Raw genomic sequence first — 18,845 nt, forward strand, 5'->3', positions numbered from 1 at the left:
CTTTTAGTGACAAGATCCTTCTAGTTTAGCTAGACTGATCCTCAGAGAGTAGATGTGCAGTGCAGTCACTAAGCCTTTTCCACTTTTTTTTTGGAGGGGGAAGGGCAGGGCAATTGGCATTAAGTGACTTGTCCAAGGTCACACAGAGAGTTTTGTGTTAAGTGTCTGAGGCTGGATTTGAACTCAGGTCCTCCTGATTCCAGGGCTGGTGCTCTATTCACTGCCCCACCCCCTCCCTCCCTTTCCACTTTCTAAGGCTTACTACAGCTTGCTCTCTGCTGACAAAGCATTTGAAGACTCGGAGTGACCTCCATTTCGCTATTGTGTATCAAAGTACAGCTTGAGTGATTTATCCATGCTGTCTGTACATTGAATTGAACACTCCTAATGATAAAAAATTTTATTCTCATTTGGCAACTCACTTCATTTTTCAACACCTAATTTAAGCTGAAATCTCTCTGTAGCTTCTATGCATTAATCCTATTTCTTCCTTCTCTTAACGAAGCAGAATGAATCTAATTGTTCTTTCACATAGCAATCTTTTAAATAGCTGTCATATCCCCATTAAGGCTTCTCTTTTCTAGAATAAGTTTCTCTAGTTTTTTCAGCCATTTTTCACATAATTGGGCTTTAGAGTCCCAACACCATTTTGATTGCCTTTTTTTTTTTCTGGATGGATACTAGTTCCTTAATATTATGCTTAAAATGTGTTATCCTTTCCCCAGACCTGTCTCTCTAAAGAACTTCTCTGTTACTATCTTTTAAAATTTTACTTTATTGTTCAATTAAGAAGCTTTTGTTTTCTCTTTCTTCTACTTACCCCCATTGATAAGAAAAAAACAAACAACAAAATCCTTATAACAAGTCTGCATAGTCAAGCAAAAATAATTCTCACTGTGTACATATCCAAAGATGTATATCTCATTTGTATCGTGCATCCATCACCTACCTCTGTCAGGATCTGGGTCTGATACTTTATCATAGGTCCCATAGAATCATTACTACTGTCACAGGCACCATAATCTTCCTAGTCACCCAGGTTTATCACCTTGATGTCATCCTTATTCATATTCATCTAATTGCCAAGTCTTCTCATTTCATTCTCCACATCCATCTTTGGCATATGCCCTTCTTTCCACTTATATGAGCCTTATCACCTGTTTCTTGCCTGGGCTATTTGAGTAGCCACCTAATTGAGTTTCTTCCCATTTGAATACACCTTCCACACAGTTAACAAAGTGAGTGTAAGTAGCAGTTCTTTCTGTTCTGCCAGAAACTCTGAGGGTCTATAGCAGCAAGCACCCTCAGCGTCCTCAGGGTGGCTGCCAACACAGGTTCTTAGATCTGCTTTGATAAAGGAAAGCAACTCAAAATGGGTTAACAAGCTTACTTTAATCAGTCAAATATTTATTGTTTGCCTAGTTCGGGGGAAAAAGATCAGCACCCCGAACTTAGAATATACAGACAGAATTATCAAGACAGAGAAACAGATCAAGTAGACAGTTTCCAAACTGTCCAACCATTACATCCATACCAAATCAACATCTGGGTTTCATCAACATCTGGATTTTTCAAAGCTGGGGGGCTCTCAACAACGGCTTCCCAGAGTTCAGATCAAATCACAGAACACTTCTCAAAGTGAGCCGAACTAGGTAAACGATATGTATTTGACTGATTAAAGTTAGCTTGTTAACCCATTTTGAGTTGCTTTCCTTTAACAAAGCAGATCTAAGAACCTATGTTGGCAGCCACCCTGGGGATGCTGGGGTGCTTGCTGCAACAAAATGGCATCATGAACAGGATCTGCAGAGTAAAAGGAAAGTATGGGGACTGGGATAAGTGTTTGTTTCTCAGTTGTGGTAGCTGTGACTCTGTGGAGCCATGGACCAGGAGAGAAGAATGGCCTGCATGCAGACTTCTCTGAGCTGTGAGCAGGAATGGTGAGCTGCCAGCATCTGGACCTGGGCAGAAGCCAGGAGCGGCTGCCACCTGCGGCAGGAGAAGGAACCTAGAAGTTCGGAATTCAGCCACAGGAAAAGATAAGAACTGAGCAGCAAAGCAGAGGCACTGAATGTGTTTCCTGGCTGCATCCCACAGTTTGGGACCTAGGAAGAGGATGGACTTGTGACTATGGTGGGTGGGATGAAGTGCCTTGGACCCCCAAGGACCCCACCTTGTTGGTTTTGTTGCCCAGCCCCCTCTCTGTGCTTGGAAGCAGCGGCTGGAGCTGTGTGAGAGGAAGGACACTCCCCTCCACCAAAGAGAACTTTATTTGATACTTGTTTTGAATTGAGGTGATAATGCAATGTACTTTGGTGTTTGTTTAAGGCCCAGTAGCCACTTTGGTAACTTTAGTTCTGTATCTTAAAATGTGGCCTAAGAGATGTTTAGTTCTAATTCAAAAGTAAATTGTCTATGGTATGGGCATGAAAGATCTTGGGGCTGAATGTAATGGGAATGTAAATTTTTAAGATCTTCCCTGCGCCCCTAGGCTAAAGTGCCCCTGGAGCCTGGGGTGGGAGGCTTGTTTTTCAGTAGATACTTTTTGATTGGCCAGTGGGTCCAAAAGGTTGCTACATTCTCTGAGCCAGGAGAAGGCTATATAAGCCCTGATGTGTAGCTTTGCTTTGGGGCTCACTTTGAGAGGTGTTCTGTGATTTGATCAGATGAGACTCTGGAAAGCCATTGTTGAGACCCCCCCCGCCTTTGAAAAACCCAGATGTTGAACCCCAGATGTTGATTTGGTATGGATGTAATGGTTGGACAGTTTGGAAACTGTCTACTTGATTTGTTTCTGTCTTGATAATTCTGTCTGTATACTCTGAAGTTCGGGGTGCTGACCTTTTTCCCCTGAACTAGGTAAATGATATATATTTGACTAATTAAAGGAAGCTTGTTAACCCATTTTGAGTTGCTTTCCTTTATCAAAGCAGATCCAAGAACCTGTGTTGGAAGCCCACCCTGGGGACGCTGGGGTGCTTGCTGCTACAGGGTCTTCCCTTCCCAGATTGAATTCTTTTGTGAAGGCAAACTAGGCCATCCTTTGCCTCAATTTTTTCCTACCTTCTAGTCATTGAATGGGTGTTGCTTCAAACAAACTTAGACCTGGGAAAGACCTTAGCTTAAAAAGGCCAAGGTCTCCCACTGTATCTGGGACCATCGCCAGTTGTTGTGACCTATGTCTTGCCAATGGACTTTAGTGACTCTAGAGGAGAGAGTGAGGATGATGACTTTGCACGTCTCTGCCTCACTTAAATCCATTCCACTTTTTAGTCAAGACATCACCTTCCTGATGTTGTTGATCTTCTTCAACAATGCAGGACGGGCAACAACAAATTGTAAAAAGGGAAAAATGATATATACCATAAATTATAACTACTTTTATTATTTTTTTTTAAATGCAATTGGGGTTAAGTAACTTGCTCAAGGTTACACAGCCAGTTATTTTTTGTGTGGGTGCCAAGTATCTGAGGCCAGAACCAATCCTGGGTCTCCTGACGCTGGGGCCGGCGCTTTTACTCACTGTGCCACCTGGCCACTCCAAAATTATAACTACTTTTAGGTGGTTAGACTTAACTGTTTTTAGGGACTTAACTTTGGGAAATTTATTTGTGTTTTTGGAATGGATCTGCTGTGCCAGAAAAGGCATCAATTTAAAAAAAGATGAGAAAAGTGCTCTGAATTTTGATATTAGAGAACATTTACAATAGATTGACACTGTTCCATTAATCTATACTCATGATGGTTCAACCAACATCTAATGCTATTATCTAGGTGACATTGCGTCATCTTTCTGCTGTTGAAAATTTTGCTGCTGTTTTTGGAGTTAGAAGACCTTGGTTGGATTCTTAGATTTTCCATTTACCACCTGTTTGATCTTGTGCAAGTCGTATCTTTTTTCTGGTCCTTATTTTCTTTTTCTTTTTTTTTTTTTTCTTTTAATTAGGTTGATTTTTTTCTGGTCCTTATTTTCTTATTTGTATATTGATAGTATTGGAACAGATGATCCCTTACCCCATTTTAAGACTTATGTCTATACTTCTGTGATGTCATGAGAGATTTTGCCAAATATCTTGTTCATATTTAGTTACTAATTTTGCAGGGTAAGTGGAGAAGCCAGTATAGATTAAAGTCTTTCATGTCCCAGGGAAAGACTTTGATATTAAGGTCAGCCTGAGTTACTGAAGAGTTTGAATTAATAAAAAATTTACAGTGATTAAAATTTTATTATTTTCATTCCAATATTTCATTGAAATTTTAGTCTCATTTATTTAGTTCCTCTTTTCATTGATGCAGATCTTAACCTATCCGTACTTTCTTATCGTATTTAGGCATTTTTTTAAGTGTTTGCTATGTGCCAGGCACTATGCTAAACAATAGGGTTACAAAGAAAACCAAGACAGTCCCTCCTCTCAAGGACTTCACAATCTAATCCTGTGCAGTTCTTGTCCATGCTTTCCTACCAATACTGCATGGAAAGTCTACTCCACCTAGGGGTCTTGCTCTAGGATTTTGTTTTTTTATGTTTCATGGATCCTAATGCAGTACTCATACTCAGGCTTTCTGTCTGATATCTCTCAATATTTGATTGACTTACATCAGGATTCTTGACAACGTCAAATGAAATAATGGAGTGTAATATAATACCAAGCAAAGGCAACTTCCCAGGTTCAAAATACCAGCATAGGTGCTCTCTATTTTATTTCAGTAACAAACCCAGAACAGAGAAGATCAAAACATGACATCATTCAAAATACAGCATTTACTAAGTGTGATTAAATCATCTCCAAGGCCTACCCCACCCCAGGACTTTCCAATCATTCAACCAATTACAAAGTCTCTGTTCCAAATACTTCTCCACCCCTAGGCTATACCTTAATTAAGTCCACCACAAAGCCCCTCTTCTCAAATGGAGATTAGTTTCCAAACATAAGTAAAATACATTCATTTGCTCAACCATAGAACACAAAAAGGTCAAAAGTTCCCCACCCCTGGATCACAATTGAATCTACCCCAGAGTTACATCAAGTTTAAACACAGCACTTAATACCCAAATGGAGGTCTTTTCTTCATCTTGACACGAGGCAAGTTCTCAGCAATCTTAGTTCCTGGAGAGACAAGGCTTAGCAAGGCCATAAGATACATTGCCAGTCCCTTCATGAATTTATCCTCTGTCTGTAGAACAGTCCTAGAACCCCTGAACACATTAGCAAAGCCCTCTCCCAGGATTTCTGTAAACATACAACAAGAAAATCCTTCTTCAGGGCTTCTGAACCAACAGAAAGGCTCCCAGACCCCTGCAACAACAGCACTGTCCTTCACCAGTGGACAGTATTCATTCTGTCTGCCGGACAGTCTCCAGACCCCTGCAACAACAGTACTGTCCCTCACCAGTGGACAGTATTCACTCTCAGTACTGTCCCTCACCAGTGGACAGTATTCACTCTCTGTCTGCAGGACAGTCTCAGCCCTTCTTAACCAAATGCCAGGTTCCAGGACTTCTTCAACAGGACAGTCTTTCACCAGTGGACAAATCTGGCAAAATAACATCAAAACAGACAGACAAAGTACCAGCAAAACAGCCATGTCTCCTCAGTCCTTGGCAGCTCAGGGGGCAGGTCTCAAAAGTCCAGGGCAATTCAAAGCGGCCACCAGCAATCTCTTAGTCTCTCCCTCTTCACGAGGTGCTGCTTCCAAAAAGAACTTCCGCCTCTCTCTTGTCTCTCCAAATCTACGTCACCAGCTGCTCCCAGTCAGGACTTTCTTTTCACATCAAAAAGTCCATCCCACAGGTGGGATTAACAAGCTCTGGGTTTTAATACAATCAATTTGAAAACCAAGCCCAATACAGGGGAATCTCCACATTCCATTACTATCACATGGAGATGAAAGATCCTTGAAAAATGAGGACTTGATTTCTATGCATAAAATTGCTATCCTTATTTCTTAAATATTTTGTTATCTTAAGTAATTAATACAGCTAAGTGAAACAAAATTCCAAAATATTGTTTGTTCTAATTTTTATAGTAAAGCCTTTTTATTAAAAGTAATTATAAATTTCATACTGAATCTAGACATGTTACCACAAATGCTCAGTGATACTTTGCTACATATATACTTTGAAGGTAGCATGGCTATTTTTAATTTTTCTGTTAGTCATTCAACTTTGTGGTTTAGTGAGAAAGAAGCTATTTTGGCACCTTAAATCATTCCAAATTCAGAGAAAACAAGACATTTTTTCCTAGTCTTCGGAATTGCTTCATAACCATTTTGTTCTTCTGTCTCAGAGTTGTAATTTAATTCAGCAGTCTCTGTGGCTCCAGCAGTGGGACTGAGCAATTCATAAAGGGGTGATATATAAATAAATAGACATATAAAAGATAAATACAGAATAGATATATATATATATATATAGGTATATGTATATGTATATGTACCACTTAGAAGGGTTCTTCCCTAACAGTTGCATGGCTGGGAAAGGCTTCTTGTGGAAGGTGATGTTTGAATTGAGTCTTGAAGAAAGCCAGGAATTTTAAGAGGCTGAGGTGAAGAGGAAGATGATTCTGGGGAAGGGAGACAACCAGTGCAAAGGCATTAAGATAGAAAATGAAATGTTATGTGTAAGGAGTAACAAAATAAGGTAGAATGTCTGCACTGTGTGGGGTGCTTTAGAAAGTATAATGAAAGTTAGGAGAAGTTGTGGAAAAAAAACACAACTCACCGTAACATTTTTATTGCACCTTATTTCAGACAGTATGTGATTTAAAAAAAAAAAAAAACAACCCTGTTAGTACAGTAAAATAATCAGCCCTTTGGATTTTAATGGGATTTCTAAATGTATTGTTTTTTCTTTGCTAATCTTTTGTCCAACATTCATAAATCCCTCATTGGCCAGGTATTGTGATAGGTGCTGGGGATGAGTTATAAATGTTAATGGGACTATCTCTATTTTTCAGGGAGCTTACATTCTAATACATTATCTCTAGGAGATAATGAATAAACGTAGCAGTATATACAGAATAATTTAAAAAGTGAATAAAGAGAAGTCAATACAAAGTACTGAAATGCAAGGGAGTTTGGAGGCCTTCCAAAGGAGGGGATCAGGAAGAGATTCATGCAGAAGAGGCTGTGTCTTATAGGAAAAGAGGAACCCTTTGAAGTAGCAGTGAAGGAGGGAGTATCATCTAGGCATGGGGCAGGTAGAGTGTCTTAAAGGAAGGGAGGAACTCTGAATCAGAGGTAATAAGAGAACTCATTGTAAACATGTGTGGTGGCCAGTGAAAAGGCGTGAACATGAGTGTTATGTGTAGGGAACAGAGATAAGGCCAGTTTGACTGGATTGCAGAGTGAGAAGGGTAGGAATGTTAAATAAGAATAAAAGATTAAAAATTTGTGGGGAACCAGGTTGTGAAGGGCTTTAAAAGCTAAGCACAGGAGTTTATATTTTATCCTAGAGGTAATAAATAAGAAGTTATTGGAATTGATTTAGAGTATGGAAATGACATATTCAGATCTACACTTAAGGAGAATTATTTCGGCATCATTGCGTAGCTTGAATTGAAGTGGTGAGGAATTTAAGTCAGGGAGACCAGTTAGGATGCTGTTGCAAATATTCAGGTGAGAAGTGATGAGGGCCTGACCTAAGGTGATAACTTTTTGGGTAGAGAGAAGATATTGCATGTATATTTCAATGCCATGGCTATAAATCTCATCACCTGAAAGAATGTTGCCTTTGACAGAAAAAGGGAAGTTTGGAAAAGGGAAAGACTTGGAGGTAAAAATAATGAGTTTAGTTTTGGACATTTTGAGTTGCAGATATCTCTCTCTCTCTGGGACATAGTTCAGTGCACATGATCACATCAGCAGATGCACAGAATTTTGGGGAAAGTTATAATATTTATGCTGAATACTTTAAAAAGCATAGGGAATGGAAGGGACCTTGTGAAGTGTGATAAAATAGAATGGATCTAAAACTCCAAAGCAGCAACATTTATAATGAAAAAATACCACTTGCTTTTTCCTGATAAATTTGGGGTAGAACAAGCTTGTCACATAGTAGTGGGGAGTAGTGACAACCTTGCTTTATCTCAGATTTATTAGGAAAGCAGGCAGCCTATTTCCTTTACTTTGGGTTTTAGGTACATAGCAATTCACATTCAAAGACTCATATAATATTATTTTAAGACTTTTTTTTTCTGGAGTAAAAGAAGGCAAAAAATTGGAGGAATAGACTGTTTATTGATGAGCCATACCAATATAGAAGTGATTGGGACTGGACCATGATTAATTCAGGAAATTCCTAGGTAAGGAAACTCCTGTCAATGCAAGTTGGCACCATCTCTGAAACTTAAAATTTTAAGGAATTGCCAAGAGTCCTGAAAGGACAAGTGACTTTTCTCAAGTTAAAAAGCCAGCATATGACAGAGGTGAGGCTTAATTTAACCCTTGGTCTTTGAAAACAGTTCCCCAGACCACACCACAATGATAAAATAAAGATGACCAGACTACAAAATTTAATTTACAGATTTTCAGGTACATATAATCATATGACAGGTTCACAGATTTAGAGCTGTAGGGGAGTTTGGTCATCAAGTACAACCCTTCCATACTGCAGATGAAGGAACTAAAACCCAGGACATAAAGCAAATTTCCCAAAGGTCACATGGGTAGTTAACAGTGGAGATTTGAACCCGGATCTTCTGACTCCAAATCTAGTATTCTTTCCACTATGCTTCTCTATGCTTTATATTTATGGATTAAAAATTTTAAAAAGTAGATAAATGAAACGGATCAATGGAGCAAGAAACAAAAATGCTGCAACTCAGTATGCCAGGTTTTGGTCAGGCTAGTGACATAAATAATTGAGGGAAGGACTCTTTCTCTCTCAGGGACTTATAGGTTAACTAGAAAGTGGTTTGGCAAAAAATAAGTTTAGACCACTATGTTGCATTGTATTGTATAATAAGTTCCATATGGATACATTCTCTAACTATAAAAAAAATTAGAGGAGTTACAGCTAGTGGGAAAATTCTTAGTGAAACAAGGAAGAGAAGTGATAGTGTAGAGATGATGATGATGATGATGATGATGATGATGGTAATCCTGAGCATAGGATTTGGAGATAGAGAATTTGTCATCCACTTCTCTGATAAAATCTGTCATGTATAATTTTTGGGGAATTAATACAGGTATATAAGATCAAGAGCCTTTCCCCATTAGATAAGATGTGAATAGTTTTCAAAAGAACCACAAACTGTCAGCAACTGTATGAAAGTTTGTGCTAAATCTCTCATAATGAGAGAAATGTGAACTAAAACAGCTCTGACATTTTACTCACATGCAATAAGTTGGGAAAAATTGACAAAAATGTAAAATGGTCTTCAAAGGATTGTGGGAAAAACAGACACAATAGTGGAACTATGAATTGATGTGCCAGGCAATGTGTTAAGCTAGGAGGATACAAAAAGAGTGAAAAGACAGCTTCTGCCCTCAAGGAGATCCAACCATTCTGGAAATAAATTTAGAATTATGTAAGCTACATCACTAAATTTTTGACTCAGAGATCCAACTACTACATGTATATCCTAAAGAACTCAAAGAGAGAAAGAACAGTGTCATATACACTGAAATATTCATAGTAAAACATTTTACAGTAGCAAAAACATAGAAACATCCCCATTGATTGAGAGGATCGCTGAACAAGGTGGTGTGTGAATATTGTTGTGGTGAACTGGTAAAGACTGGAATGAGTGGAATCAGAACAATGATTATAATAATATAAGTGAAAGAACTATAAAATGAAGCTGATTGTTGAGTGATTTTAATGACCAGTTTGGACCTGAATGAAAAAATAAGGAAATGTGCCTGGCTTCTTTTAGTAGAGATTGTAGTCTCTGGAATAGAACATTCAGGATGGGATTAGATAGTCTTTTTTTTTTTTCTTCTTACGAGTTAGAACTTATTGGGACGGGATGGATTATGGATATGCAGGAATGACTGTGATATAGAAACAGAAGTCATCAATAACATCTATTATTAAAAAATAAAGGATAGGAGCTTTACTCAGTGGCAGAGTATAAGATGAAATAATCCCTGAAATTATAATGTAAATCTTTGGAAAAGTAAAGTTTTATTTAATTTAAAATTTCCAGAATAACATATATTTAGGAACACTTCATTTTTTGCCCCTGGGACTTTATATTGATTTCTTTTGACCCTCACCATTTAATCTCCCTGGCTTCCTTCAAGATTCAGCTCCATTCCACCTTTTGCAGGCCTTTCTTTCTTTCCCCTACTGTTTGTGCCGTCCCCTCACAGATTACCTTCTAGCTGCTGTGTGTGTTATTTACATTTATCAAGTTATTTACACATCATCTCTCCCTCCCGCTCCCACCCCTTAATATTACTTTTTTTTCTTCCCTCCGTCTCTTTCCCCTTTCCTTTCTTCCCCCATCTCTTTCTTTTCCTTTCCTTTCTTCCTTTTTCTAATAAAAGACAGCTAACTTATATCTGATTAGGGATACACAGATCAGTTAACAAAGTAGTGGTTTGCATGGTGATCTTAATTGATTGTGGAGACCTTTCTCTTTATTGTAATACTAGTTATTTTTGTGAAAATGGTGCTTATCATAGTGGCTTGCCACATAGTGATTTTTTAAATCAATATTTGTTATTGATGAACAGTGACTTTAAGTAAAATATTAAGCATGCTTTTGTTCTGGGTATTACGTTTACCTGTTCCACTTCTAATTCTGTACTGTGAAATAATTTTGAAACTCTTATGTCCCAGTAAAATCATAAGTTTTTCAAAAAATTGAGCATTGAAAAAAGTCCATTGAATATTTTATATATCTATTATGTTCCAACCAATCACTTTCCTCTTCTTTCCTTCCCAGTGCTGAACTGAAGCTCTTAGAGGAAGCCACCATCTCAGTCTGCAAGTCTTTGGGTAAGAGAATTAATATTGGTTAATGAATAGGTCTATTTCATGCTAATCTGTACTTTTAGCATACAGCATTCCTCAGATATGGATTAGGCACCCATTTATAAAATAATGTTGTATCTCAAGAAGTTAGTTCCCTAACCCATATTTCTATAAACAGCTTAACAATTTTGGTCTGGTTCTTTCAGTGTAGTCAAGGGTTAAAGCTTAGTTGTTTAACAAGGTGTTTAATGAAATGCTCTTTTATTTTTTTTGGGGGGGGGAAGGGCAGGGCAATTGGGGGTAAGTGACTTGCCCAAGGTAACACGGCTAGTTAAGTGTTGTGTTTGAGGCCGAATTTGAACTCAGTCCTCCTGACTCCAGGGCAGGTGCTTTCTCTGTTCACTGCGCCACCTAGCTGTCACTGAAATGTTCTTTTAAAAAAAGTACTCTGCTCTTCTAAAATCCTTTGCTGCTTTAGGAGGAAAGAAAATTATAGAAAAATTGTATATTAATATAATTCAGCTGCTTCTTTGAAATATAGTGTCAGTATTGACTGTGAGAATTATATGCATAGTGGGATGTGCCAAAGAGGGAAAAGAGTATTTTGCAGTTAAGGGTTCATGGAGAAATACGTATGATGGAGGCAGTTAAGGTTAACTTCTTGGAAAGAGGTGAACGTAGCACTAGACATGGATGGGGGGTGGGCTTGGCTTGGTGGACAGAGAGGACTGGGGATGTTATAGGCAGAGCACACGGCATGAGGAGAGGCGGGGGAGAAGGAACAAGTGTGTGGGGAGAGGGGCACCATGTTCTTTCTGCTGTGCCATGTTTTATCTTGAGTATGGAAGAACAATAACTCTGTATGGCAGATTAGATTTGGACTTCAGCAAGTCTTAGATGAAGAAAGGAGTTGATCACTTAAGTACTTATTATGTGCCTCCTATGCTTCAGTCAGGCAACAACAAGCATTTATTAAGTGCCGGGTACTGTGCTAACGCTCGAGATGCAAAGAAAGTGAAAAAAATAGCCCTGCTCTCAAGGAGCTCACTGTCTAATGGGGAAGACACTATGTACAAACAAAATATACATGGGATAAGTTTGGAGTAGTTTTAGGAGGGAGGCACTAGGATTAAGGGGGAGTGGTCAGGAAAAGTTTCTTACAGAAGGTGGGATTTTTAGCTGTACCTTGAATGAAGCCAGGGAGGCCAGAAGACCAGGCCAGCAGACAGATGAGGAAGGGGAGAATTTCAGGTGTGGGAAGAGCCCTTGAAAATATCTGTAGTCTTGTGATATCAGGAGGAATCCAGATTTTAGTGAGTTCAGAAAGATGGAAAGAGAGGGAAAGGGAAAGATGAAAGTAAATTTATTATCTATGGAGCAGGCATTCTAAAGAGCACAGTGGAAGGGATGAGTAACTTTAGAGTGGAACATTAATGGGGTTGGGTTGAGGGAGAACAAAATAGGGGAATAGGCAGAGAAGGGAAGAGAGAACAGGATTTGAATAATGAGTGCTAGGGTTACAGAATCACAGGAATGAGGAAGGTATGACTGGGTGAGAGTTTCTTAGATTTTCTGGTAGTCATTTAGCATTTATTAAGTGCCTACTATATGTCAGGCACTGTGCTAGGTACTGGGAGTACAAAAAGAGGCAAAAGACAATTATTGTTCTCAAGGAACTCAAGTCAAATGAGTTCAGTAAGTTATCAATATCCCCAGGGAGGATTTGACCTTAGGAAAAAAGACAGAAAATAAACATTTATTAATCACTTACTGTATGCCAGGCACTGTGCTAAGTGCTTAAGATACAAATACAAGCGAAAAGAGAGCCCTTCCTCTCAGGGACCTTACATTCTCATGGAGGAAGGCAACATACAGAAGGGAGCAGAAAAGGAGGGAATGGGTAGAGGAGGAAAATGAAGGTACCTGGTCAGGGGCTGTGGTTTTGAAGTCTTGAAGTCAGAAATGGAACCAGAAGGGATCTGAATCCTCAGGGCATTAGGCAACAGGGTATAACTGGAAAAGAAGGGGAGGGAGCACTTTGCTAGGTTCTTGGGATACAAAGACAAATAGATTGTGTTCTTGTGTTCAAGGAGCTTACATTCTGTGAGGAGGCCGCAATGTGTACATATAAATATATGCGTACATGTATGTACGTGTGTGTGTGTATACACACACAAGCTGATTTGGAGAGGGTCCTAGCATCTGGGAAGATCAGGATTGCGGAGAGTGTGGCATGTTTGTAGGCAGTGGGGAGAAGACATGGGGGATTGTGATTAAGGTTCCAGACAGAAAGGTTGACTTTGGTGAGGAGAAGGGCCATCTCTTCATCAGAGACAGGAATAAAAGAGGAGACAATGGACTGTGATATCCAGGGGTTGTGAGATGCAGAGAAGAGGAGCCTTGTGGTCAATGGCTTGGTCTGGTCCTGTGTTGAGCCAGTAGCCACAGGGGGTTGTGTGGGAGACTTGAGGGGGGAAATGGTTTTGGAATAGCCACTGTGGAAAGTATGAAATAGAATCATTTATGGAGGGGATAAAAGGAGTGCCTTGTTTTAGTGATGACCTAATTGAGATTAAATAAGAAAGACAGGTGGCTCAGTGGATAGAGTGCTGGGCCTGGAATCAGGAAGACCCGAGTTCAAATGTAGCCTTAGACACTAGCTGTATGACCCTTGGGCAAGTCACTTCATATCGGTTTGCCTTAATCCACTGGAGAAGGAAAGAGCAAACTACTCTGGTATCTTTATCAAGTGCTCTTACTCGCTGAGCCACCTGGCCGCCCCTAAGCAATTGGGGTTAAGTAACTTGCTCAAGGTTACACAGGCCAGGTGTTTCTGGGTGGGTGCTAAGTGTCTGAGCCCAGATTCGATCCCCAGGTCATCCTGACACTGGGGCCAGTGCTCTTACTCGCTGTGCTACCTGGACGCCCCAGTAGTATAATTGTAAAGGGCTTTTGAGATCTTTTAGTCTAACCTAGAGCAAAAGTCTTTTCTACTCCATGGCTGCCACGTGGGCATTCAGCCTGTGCTCAAATGCTTCCAGTGATTTTTATTTTATTTTTTTGGAGGGCAGTTGGGGTTAAGTGACTTGCCCAAGGTCACACAGCTAGTTTTTGCGTTAAGTGTCTGAGGCCAGATTTGAACTCAGGTCCTCCTGATTCCAGGGCTGGTCGACTATTCACTGTGCCACCTAGCTGCCCCAGTGATTTTTAGATAGCATAAAACACTTGAAAGTTTTTTGTTGTTGTTAGGTTGAGCTGAAATCTCCCTCCATGAAACTTCCACCTATTCCAAGTCAAAACAAGTCAATTCTTTTAGCAGCCTGACAGCTTTCCAAATATTTCAGAACAGTTATATCCCCCTTACTCATCTCCATGATCAACACTGTCAGTTTCAGACCCCTTAACATTTCATTTTCACTCCTCTTGTTGAAACCACTTTGTTAGCTTCCTCCTAAATTGTGGTACTGAGAATTGAATATAATATTTCAGGTGTAGTCTGACCAGCCTATAGGCCAAAGGAGCATCATTTGCGTTTTTGTTATGATACTGTCCTATTCATGAAAGGCAAGATTCCATTATGGTTTTTGTTTGCCATATCACAGAATTGACTTATGGACTTGAAGTCAACTGGAAACCTCAGTCACATGAATGACTGTTAATCTACATCTCCTCCATCTTACATTTATTCATTTGGCTTTCTGAAGTCACATGCAGGAGTTTATGTTTATTCATTAATTAATATCCTTAGGGACAGTCATTTAAGTAATTAACTATAAGCAAAGTAGTGTGGATCAGTGGAAAGAGTGCTGAATTTGGAGACGGAATTGATTTAGGATTTTGAATCCCAGCTTTTTCACTTAATATTTTTGTGATCTTGAGTAAAATTACTTAACTTCTTTGGGTCTTAGTTCCCTCATCTCTAAAATGATAAGGTTGGACTAGGTGGCCTCAAAGGTCACTTCCTATTCTAAAAATTATGATCCAGTGAAAACACAAGGCTCATTTCTCCACATTGTCCACAAGGATAGTTTGAGGGACTTTATTTATTTATTTTAAGCAACTGGGGTTAAGTAACTTGCTCAAGGTTACACGGCCAGGTGTTTCTGGGTGGGTGCTAAGTGTGTGAGCCCAGATTCGATCCCAGGTCATCCCGACTCTGGGGCCGGTGCTCTTACTCGCTGTGCTACCTGGCTGCCCCTTGAGGAACTTTATTAAATTGTTCCCATGATCTGCTTGCATAATAAACTCATTCAAAAAGGAAATTTGATTATTGTAATTTATCACTTAAGTTGTCATGATATCTAATCATCACAATTTCTGTTTCTTAACATACATTATATCAAAGTACTTTGATGCCTCCAAAGTACCATATACTTGTAAACTTTTGCTGTGATTAAGGACTAACAAAGCTCATGTTTAATATTATGTGTTCTAAATGTTGCTTACTTGTCTATACTTTTACAATCCCATGCTTTTCTCTGTTTTGTAAATTGGGACAATATTTGCCTGTTTTCAGTTTACTGGTACCTCTCTCATTCAAGAGGATTTTTTGTCAAACATAATTGACAGCTGTTCAGTTAGTGATCTTATCTATCGTTTTTTCATTGTTCTAGGATGGAGTTCATCTGAGCCAAGAAATCAGAACTCATTTCTCAAACACTTTCCTTTTCCATCTTTAGATTTGATTCATTCTTATTCATGTATACTCCATTCTTTCGAGCTTCAAGATAATTTGTTTTTCTCATATGTTGATGCTATTTAATTTGTCCTAAGTTTTTGCCTCTGTCGTTCAAGCTCTTTGCATGCTTTTCTTTCTCTTGTGCCTTCTCAGCCATCGTCCACTCTCAGCAAACAAACCAACAGACAAAGCCCCATTTATTGTCATAACATTTTTTAGAGCTTCTCCTAGACTTTAGTCATTCTGGCATTCATATAGGTTAGTACCACTTTTTAAAAAAATTGTCTTTTTTATCTGCTTTCCCCTCATCTATTCTATTTTATAATATTCTTTTAATCTGTGGATTCACTGGAGAGAGAATACAGTCATTCTGGTTTCTTTAAAGGTTCTCTTTTTTTCCCTCATTGAGACCATTTATTATTGCGTTGTCAGATTTCCATTTTTTTTTTTTAGAGCCCTTCTTCTTTCTTTATCCAGCTTTCATTTGTGGAATCTCTTGTCATAGGGTTACATCTGTCACTTTTCTAAACCTTTCAAGTACCATTTTCTAAACAAGAAGGGAAGACATTTGAAGAGACTAATGTGGCTTTACAAAGAAGCTAGGGTACATATTCGACTTCTTAACATTCCTTTTGTTGGTTAATATAAATTATAATTTATATAAAAACATGGTATTTCCTACCTTTCTCCCTAACACCTTCAACCCTCCTTACATAATTTTTCATAGCTCTAATCAGTTTTTCCTTGTTGGCTAGAATTATGTCTAGACCAGCAGTTTCCTTTGTCGTTCCCTCTAACTTCTGAGTGTTGGAATTATTTATCAGTAAGGCACACCAAGAACATAGAGATTCTTACATTTGAAGTGAACAAGACTTTTAGCAGATGTCTTGACAGCTGAAGTTCCTTTTTGCTACAGCTTGGTTCTGTGCTAGTTTTGTAATTGCACCATGCCATGGTGGATAGAGAACTGACCTTGGAAAGATTTGGGTTCAAGTCTCCTCTGTCACATAGTCCTTGAGCAAGTCACTTAAACATTTCAGATGCTTTTAGACCCTAAGACTATAAGTTGTAGAGAAGGGCCAACCTGTATTAGCAGAGGGAGTTTCCACAGCTGAGAATTTCATACCAGTTAAATCATATATCCAGTCTCTTTAATCTGAATTCTATGCTACTGTGATTATTATAATAAATGGTTTTTGAGTCTTAAAACATCGTTTTTTTTCTTGCAGTTGAAAATAACCCCCGAACAGGCAACCTCGGAGCTCTCATAAAGGTCTTCCTTTCTAGAACCAAAGAATTAAAAATTTCAGCAGAATGTCAAAAGTAAGTTGCATGATGAAATTGTAATGCCTTAATATTTAATGTAATGCCATGAAGGTTTTAACTTTTCATTTACTGGTTGAAGTTGACTGCAGTTGTTTCTTTGTTAGCCCATATAGTGGCATTATACCATTATTATGTAGATAATAAAGCACAAGAAGAAAGAAACAGTCAGTTGACCTAAACAGCAAAATAAATGGTGTGGATGTAAATTTTGGAATATTTGTGTTTCGCAGCTCAAATATGTGTATAGTGTGCATACTACACATGTACACACACACATACACATATATATATATATACTTTTTAGGTAGTAGATTTAATAGTAACATTTATGACATTTGGAGTTTTGTAATTTGCCATTGTCGTATCTGGATTGATTTTGTTTTAATAAAATTCAAAATTGGATAGTAACTCAAATCTGCTTCCATGTTTTCTTTCACATTGGGTCATTTATCTTTTCTTTATTTACATTTTCTGTTGAATTTAGAAGGTTAAGGAAGGTGCCTCTTGTATTTAAGAAGACAAACCAAACAGCAAAGTGGTAGTTTATGTCTTGTAGCAGTATCATTTTAAAATTATTAACTAAACCCACTTATACTTTGTCAGATGCCGTATTAAGAGAACTGTACCCTGGAAGGTTCAGAAACCGAACTTTTTTAGGGCATTGTTATTGATTGTTTTTTGTGGGCAGATTATAGAGAATGACAGGAATTATGGAAAGTCTCATATAGAAGGTCTTAAGGAACTCATAAAAATTAGGCTATGTTTTAGAGAGTGTTAAGGCCTCAAATATACCTATACTTGTCTGTATAAAATAAACATTTTTTGTCAGCGGTCTAATTTATTGATTTGTATTTAACATACTTATCTGGGAATGCTACTTCTGTTTAATTTTATATATATTCCCAACTGTATAAATCCTGTAAAATATAAAGTCTGACGATACTTTTTTTTTTGCCTTTTGGAGGGCAATTGGGGTTAAGTAACTTGCCCAAGGTTACATGGCTAGTGTTTTTGTGTGGGTGTTAAGTGTCTGAGGCTGGAACCGAACTCGGGTCCTCTTGACTCCGGGGCCAGCACTTTACTCACTGTGCCACCTAGCTGCCCGACAATACTTCTTAATGGACATAAAAGGAAACTCTTTAAAGTAGTAACACACTTTTCATACTAATTAATGAGACCTTATTCATGATAAAGTAATCCCTCCATTATCCAATACTGAGAAGAAATGAAACAGTCCAGACAAATGAATATTTAATATAACTGAAATTTAACCCTTTCCTAAGAAATGGATATTTTAACTCTTTTTGAAGGAAATACTTTAAAAATAATATGCTTTCTTGATTTCTTATAGTTGTCTTAGTGACAGAGTGTTATCATAATAAAAACCAATTTGTAGTTATTTTGTAGCTATAGTTGTGCTAACTGAGGTGATGTGGGACCTAGATTTTTAGGTTCTGATACCATGAAGGTACTGGATAGCCAGCTTTATTTACAAAAACCCTTATGTCATCTCATATTTTTGGTAATTTGCCTTTTTCTTTTTTTGGGAGGGCAATTGGGGTTAAGTGACTTGTCCAAGGTCACACAGCTAGTTTTTATGTTGTGTCTAAGGTCAGATTTGAACTCAGGTCCTCCTGACTTCAGGGCCAGTGCTCTATTCACTGTGCCACCTAGCCGCCCCTTGATTTTTTCTTAAAAAGCTGAAATGAAGCATACCCAGCTGCATGCTTTCTAATTATTTTTCTGCAAAATTCACTGTTGATCTAAAGACCAATACAGCTTCTCCCAAGTGATCATCTTACCTTCCCAGAAGACCTTTTTCTTTCCTATTACTATCAGAATTTTTAAATTTTTTTTTTTGCTTTTTTGGAGGGCAATTGGGGTTAAGTGACTTGCCCAACGTCACATGGCTAGTAT

General features: G+C 38.4%; 1 protein-coding gene across 2 annotated transcripts in view; it reads left to right on the top strand.

The window, feature by feature from the left end:
- DYM (dymeclin) overlaps nt 1–18,845 on the top strand; it is a 622,931-nt gene that overhangs the window by 62,286 nt on the left and 541,800 nt on the right. For both annotated transcript variants that reach the window (XM_069104416.1, XM_069104414.1), the window contains exons 3-4: nt 10,896–10,948; nt 16,832–16,925. In XM_069104416.1, the coding sequence (XP_068960517.1) occupies nt 10,896–10,948; nt 16,832–16,925 (147 nt within the window). The remainder of the gene's footprint in view (nt 1–10,895; nt 10,949–16,831; nt 16,926–18,845) is intronic.

This window comes from Petaurus breviceps, unplaced genomic scaffold (genome assembly GCF_028583685.1).
Source record: "Petaurus breviceps papuanus isolate PSGF00001 unplaced genomic scaffold, PetGlider_PUasm1.0 131, whole genome shotgun sequence".
Classification (NCBI taxonomy): domain Eukaryota; kingdom Metazoa; phylum Chordata; class Mammalia; order Diprotodontia; family Petauridae; genus Petaurus; species Petaurus breviceps.